Source organism: Mandrillus leucophaeus, unplaced genomic scaffold, assembly GCF_000951045.1.
Source record: "Mandrillus leucophaeus isolate KB7577 unplaced genomic scaffold, Mleu.le_1.0 Scaffold313, whole genome shotgun sequence".
In the NCBI taxonomy this organism is placed as follows: Eukaryota; Metazoa; Chordata; class Mammalia; order Primates; family Cercopithecidae; genus Mandrillus; species Mandrillus leucophaeus.
The window spans coordinates 2,057,058-2,064,074 of record NW_012103288.1 but is presented as its reverse complement, the minus strand read 5'-3'; the positions used below and the strand labels follow the sequence as shown (position 1 = coordinate 2,064,074).

The following is a 7,017-nucleotide window of genomic DNA, read 5'->3' as shown; positions in this document are numbered from 1 at the left end:
CACTTGGACACAGAGCGGGGAATATCACACACCAGGCCCTGTTGTGGGGGTGGGTTTTGGGGGAAGGATAGCATTAGGAGAAATACCTAATGTAAATGATGAGTTGATGGGTGCAGCAAACCAACATGGCACATGTATACCTATGTATCAAACCTGCACATTGTGCACATGTACCCTAGAACTTAAAGTATAATAACAATAAAAAAAAGTTTATTAATACAATAGTTGGTTTCTAATTCTCTTAACACAACATATTTAAATGGCAAGGAAAAAATGAAAGTGCTTTACTTACAGTTGATCCAGGATGCGGCGGATTATCAATGGGTTTTACCACATTTTGTCTTTGTGTGGAATCAAGAAAGACATCATCCCAGTGTCCTTTCTCAATTAATTCCTTGAAAATAAATTTATAATCATAACTATCAAAATATTCATTATACAACAAATAAATATATTTATGTTTCAGAAAATATGACCATGTTTGAGTGAAAAGAATACATTACCTTTTTAATTTTGGAGAGTTCAGTTACTGCTTGCTTATTTCCAGGTTCCAGAAGTAAAACAGTTTCAAAATCTAAAGTGAGTTTTTAAAAAATATTACAACATAGTTAAAATGTGGAGTTTTCATATTTGCACGTACATTCATGATACATTCAGTTGGTAATCACATTTTTAGCTCAAGAAGTTTTACTCGGATTACTAGGAAACAGGTGAGCTATAGTAAGAACCTTTACTGAACACTGTCGTAGTTGTTTTATATGAATTTTCACATAACCCTCACTACAATCCCACTTTAAAGGTGATAAAACTGAAGCCCCTAGAGGTCATCTAACTTAGCAAAGTTCACCAAGTAAACAAATGACAGAGTAACTCACTAAATGTAAAATATTAATAGATTAAGAGAATTACATACAACAAAGTATTACTCAGCCTTAAAAAGGAATGAAATTCTGATACATGTTCCAACATGGACATTATGCTAAGTCAAATAAGCCAGAGGCAAAAGGACAAATACTGCATGATTCCGCTTACATAGGCTATCTAGAACAGTCAAATTCAGAGACAGAAAGTAGAATGGAGGTTACCAGGGCTAGGGGGAGAGGAGAATGGAGAGTTATTGTTTGAAGTGTATAGTTTTAGAATGGGATGATGATAAAGTTCTGGAGATGGACAGTGGTGATGGCTGCACAATGTAAATGTACTTAATGCCACTGAGCTATATATTGAAAAATGGTTAAAATAATAAATTTAATGTTACTTTTTTTTACCACAATAAAAAAACACTGCTGTAGCTAACAGGCTTACAGAGAAACTGCCAGATTTTAAATGTACATACCAGAAAAGAACAGACACTGAAAATCACTTATCTAAGTACTGATCTCAAGAAGCTAGAAAAACAGCAAATTAAACCAAAAGAAAGTTGAAGGAATAAAATAAAGAGCAGAAGGAAATTAAATAGAAAACACACATAGGAGAACCAAGTTGGTTCTTCAAGAAGACTAACTCAATGAATACCCTAAAAGACAAGATCATAAAAAAAAGAAAAAAGAAAAAAAAAAAAAACTTGTATCAAGAATTAAAATGGCATCAGATCTCCATTATCCTCCATTCCCTACCTGCTGATAAAACGACTGCTCAAAGAGTTTAAAAAAAAAAAAAAAATCCAATCACTAACAGAAATTCTTGAGTTTGCAGGATGGCAGATAGGAAAAAATACAATTTGGTGAAACAATGAAACTTCCTCTGCTCGCTGGGATTTTAAAAAAGAAAAAAAAACAACTCCTGAAATCGGTTGGAACCAAGATGGCCAAGTGGAGGTTGCACAAAAACAAGCTTGCTGATGTCATAGCCTGAATTTCCACCAAGTTCTACTAACTACCCCAAATTTGCATCTGCAATCCATTAGTTAGCATGAAGAGACAGTTACATATGCCCAAGAGCTTTTTTCCCTTTCCTTCCACTAATTACCTGATAATTCCAGTATCCACCTTCCTAAACCTTTTCTAATAAAATTACTGCCTTAACGCCAGGACAAGGAGACAGATTTGAGTTTTGATTCCTGTTTCTTTGGGAGTCAACCTTCAATATAAATAAAGCCTTTTCTCAAAAACCTGGTGTCACAGTATTGGCTTCAAGCACATCACGCAGTGAGTCCCTTTCGCTCAACAACACTGATTCCCCTCCTTTTCATTCTTGTCTTTTTATTGCTTTTTCCATTTTCACCTATAATTAAAATTTTTCATTAATGCTGGCTGGCAATTAGCCAGAATGTATGCTACTAAACAAAAGATAATCTGGTACACTGCAGAAGCTGCATTCCTCCAAATCTATTCATGATCTAAACTGTGGAAAGAAAACATAACTCCCTAAGTTCAATATCTTTGAACCACGGGTAAGTTACATGAATCTCTGCTTCTAAAACTTGGGCACTCATCAGGATGACTGAGTGCCAGCTGTTATAAAGTCTTACCTTGTTTTGCCTCATTTAGCTTTCCCAAAAATGTTCTTGCAGTTCCTCTTCTGGCAAAAGCTTTAGAATATGAGCCATCTAATAAAATGGCTTGTGTGCAGTCTTTTTCAGCTTCTTCGTATCTATTGAACATGATAAAATTACTGACTGGAAAAAAGGCAGCTTATGGAAAAATGTCATATAAACTAAGTTTCTAATTTTAAAAGCTTATATATAATTTCAATCACTAACTCCTAAATCTGTGTTTGAAGTGGAGAACTACTTTATAAATTTTTTATTCTCACCAAATCTTAGAATCATTTGGTGAGGAGGGAGAAGGTACCAGATTGAGGGAATGTTAGGAGAGTCTGCTGGAGCAATGGAATAATAATGCAAAAGTATGACTAGGGCAGACAAAAGAATACCACTGCTGGCAGCCTACCTCTTCTCCAAGTCTCAATATGCACAGGTACTACATTAGAATTTTAACTGGCATTACTTTTCTAATAAAACTTTATTAACATTTACCCACAGTAAACTTCCCATACTCACAGAAAAACCAAAAAATGAGAACTTGCTATGTATGTGATAGTATATCATCTAATACTTTGCATAAATACTACTCAGCCATGCAACCAGAAATCAATTCAGACTTATAGATTGACTCATTATTGCTCTACAATAACAAAGTGCTTAAGAAGAGCTCAAAAAACGCCCCCCCAAAAAAAACCCAACAACAAAAATACCTGAGACATTCCCATATATTAACATGGCATTAATGAATTACTGTTAATTTCTTAGGAGTGCTAATGGTTGTCGTTATGCATAAGATATCCTTTCTTTAGCAATAAAACGTCATGATTTGCTTTACAATAATTCAGGGGGAAAATGCTGAAACAAATATGACCCAAAAAAGTATGGCCTGATAGAATTAGATGATGGACACGTGGTGTTTATTATACTACTTTTGTATAAGTTTGAAAAGTTTCATATTTAAAAAAAAAAAAAAAAAAAAAAACTCCTGTAATTGCATTCTCCCCAAGGCCTAAATGGATGTCATCTTCCCCTCAAAACAAGATCTCATATGAACAAAATCAGAATTTCGAATGAACTTAAACATCTCTGATTTATTTAACTCACTTTCCAGCAAGAGATAAAGAACGTATCTGTGTTCACGCTCTTATCAATGTATTTTCTACTTGCCTGATTATATCATTCAAGATACCCGCATGGCCCCCACACTTTTCAGGATAAAGTCAAACTGCTTTGGAGCATAAAGTCAGGGGCCTGCCTGAGTATCTAGCCTTCTCTCTGCCACTGTCCCCTGCAGTAACAGCCATAATATGAACTACTCACCCTTTCCAGGTTGAGGTACCATCAACCTGCCTACTCCCATGTCTTTGAACCTGCACTAGAACACTTGACCTGTTTCCTGTTTTTTCACCTCACTAACTCATATTACTCGTTTAGATCTCAGTTTGGTTTGAACAATTCAAGATGCTTTCCATGAATTCCCCTACCTGGACTCAGTCTATGCCAGTATTCTTCCCACCCTGAACTTCCATAGCATGTGTCCTTCATAGCATTATCTTAGCATATTTTCACAAATATTGGTCTCCTTTTCTGTCGCTCCCTGCAAACTTCGGGTTTCTTAAAAACAACTATACATTAGTATACTTAATACCTTCCACAGCGCCTAACAGAACACCGGATACATTTTAGCGCAATAAATGTTTGCTGAATAAGTAAATCAAAAAATTTCCAACACTCAAATTCAAAGAAAATTTAGAAGATAAACGTTTAGGAAACCATTTTAATTGCATATTTAATTTCATGTTCTATTGTACAGCTGAAGAAAACCCAGCAATTTTTCTTAAAGTCTGAAGTTGCCACAGAGGTAGATGATTTTTCTTTGAAAATAGACTCATGTAAGTCCTTTAAAATTGTTAAATGTCTCCCGTGCACTCCATTTGTAAACTGAATTTAGAAAAATCCAATCAACAAACATCTTTTAGGTGGTTGGAGAAAAAGACAAACTAATCAAAAATAGAATAAAAATGGTGAGTGCAAAAAACTATCATCTCTGCCTAGCTCCTTAGCCGTGATTCCTTCTGATTTTCCGTTAGGTCCACTTGTCCTAAGTCTACTCTAGCTCTAGTGTCAATGCCACCCCTAATCACCATTAAGTGAACTCTCTACTAAATCAAGTCTTAATCTGGTTCCAGTTCCAGCAACCAAGATTCCACCTTATTTTTGTGACCAACTCTCAACTCTGTTTCCCAAATCTAATATCTAATACTATTGGGTTGTTTTCTTCTTATCCTATCTCTAAATCTATGCTTTACTCACTCTAAGAATAGGACCCAGATTTGTTCTTGGCCAGTCCTCTTCAAGGACTACAATGTAGGCCCAAACTTCTGTCCTTATTTCTGATTATCTTACTTCTTCAGCCTTTCTGAACCTAACCATCTACCAACCTACATTCCACAATTTGCCAGCTCACAGATACTCCATTACTGTAACTCAAGGATGTCTTGCTCATCTCCTGATGCAATCTACTAATGTAGACTATCACCTCCAGAAACCACATTCTCTAGGAATCCTCGTTGGCCTAACTAGGTGAATTCCTTCTTACTCCCTACTGCAACCCCACACACTAGTAGGTAAGACTGACTATACTGCTGGTTCTCATTAGCTCTAATTTGATACCGTTTGTAGAACCTCAAGCTATAGGACGGTTACCTAAACTAGGAGTAGTCCAAGATTGAAATGTTGCTTTTTTATGTTCCTCACAGAGTCCATGATACATAACAATCTCCATGCACAGAAAAAAATTCTGATATTAACTGTGAATCTAAAAGATAAACTAGAAAAAGATACAAATAAGAGTCATAAAGTTCTTTTAATTTAAAGTATACTCTGCTAACTTGGTATAATATATTCCACTAATATGATTATAAACTAAAGCAATAAAACTAATACAATAGATATCTTATAAATGCATATATAATCTCTCACCTATAAAAAGGTATTACTCTTACCATTAATCAAACCAACGGACTCAGGCTTTACAATTTTTAAACCAATGCACAATTCTTCCATAGCAAAAATCAAAATTTTCATAAGCTAGCAAGAGAAGCAATGATCTTTACTCTGACTAGTCAACAAAAGAATCTATCTCTAATGATATCTATTGCTTTAAATGAGGTTAAATATATAATCAAAATTTATTTCTATGACAGGAGCTCCTAACCTGAGATTCTCTGGGGGATGTGAAAACTTGTTTAGGAAAAAAACTGTGTCACTATTTTCACTAAACTTTAAATAAAATTTAGCTTTCTTTCAAACACAAATGCAAACAACAGTACCTATCACTTTGTCACCAATAAAAATCAGACATTTTGGCCAGGCGTGGTGGCTCATGCCTATAATCCCAGCACTCTGGGAGGCCGAGGCATGCGGATCACCTGAGGTCAGGAGTTCAAGACCAGCCTGGCCAACATGGTAAAACCCCTCTCTACTAAAAATACAAAAATTAGCCAGGCATCATGGCGCACGCCTGTAGTCCCAGCTACTCAGGAAGTTGAAGCAGGAGAATTACTTGAACCCAGGAAGTGGAGGTTGCAGTGAGCCGAAATTACGCCACTGCACTCCAGCCTGGGTGACAGAGTGGGACTCTGTCTCAAAAAAAAAAAAAAGTAAAAATCAGATATTTCCGTATCGCATTACAACTGTTACTGGTATCTCAAAATACTGCTTATGCTCACCACTATTCAGAATTACAGTAAAAATGTAACCTGTTGCTTACTTGCATGTGATTGCAGTGTCTGGTTCATAGATACTCTTGTGACAAGGCTGGCAACCATTGGGCAACTCTGCCCTAGTAGTTATTCAGAAGCCAAAGAGCTAAGGCATGTGTTATCACATTGGAAATCTAATCATCTGCATTGCTTCAGGTATTCCCTGTCCACACTTGTTTGTTGATTAATAAGTGGAAGATGTGTCGGGGATCATCCCAAAATTTAGTGTCCTTATTGAAACCTTACAATCATGTCTTTAAAATTTTTTTAACATTAACTTGTCTGTATTTTAAATGTAGTTTCAAATACGGTACAACGTGATTGCAAATAAGCAGCAGGTTAAATTTCTACTGTAATTCTGAAGAGTGGTGAGCATAAAACACAGCACTTGCCTGTATTTTAAATGTAGTTTCTCATTTTGAGGTGTGGTAATAAAAAAGCACATATACTACTATATCACAATTTTTAATATTTTCAAAACTATATTTTGATATAATTGGTTTCCTTTGTAATCCTAGTTGCATAGCTAAGCATTTAAAAATATTCTGAGAAGCGTTCAACATACAGCTAAAGGATCAGCAGTTTCAAAGACAGCAGTTCCCTTTTGTTTTACATGTATGTATATGCAACACTTCCAGATAAGACTTTGCCCAAAGGGCTCTGAAGTTAAAAATAATTTTTAAATCAAGATTCAGAATACTATATATAAAGTAACTAGAGAAAAACTGGTAAACTGTGTAATGTCAGACTTAAAAGTGGGAAAATATA

The 7,017-nt window shown here is 35.4% G+C and overlaps 1 protein-coding gene across 3 annotated transcripts in view; it reads right to left on the bottom strand.

Annotated features, from left to right (window-relative positions):
* RPAP3 (RNA polymerase II associated protein 3) overlaps positions 1–7,017 on the bottom strand; it is a 44,140-nt gene that overhangs the window by 16,992 nt on the left and 20,131 nt on the right. For 2 of the 3 annotated variants that reach the window (XM_011987679.1, XM_011987681.1), the window contains 3 exons: positions 2,471–2,592; positions 504–574; positions 293–394 (listed from right to left, as the gene is read on the bottom strand). In XM_011987679.1, the coding sequence (XP_011843069.1) occupies positions 293–394; positions 504–574; positions 2,471–2,592 (295 nt within the window). The remainder of the gene's footprint in view (positions 1–292; positions 395–503; positions 575–2,470; positions 2,593–7,017) is intronic. The other variant, XM_011987680.1, reaches the window with a different exon arrangement.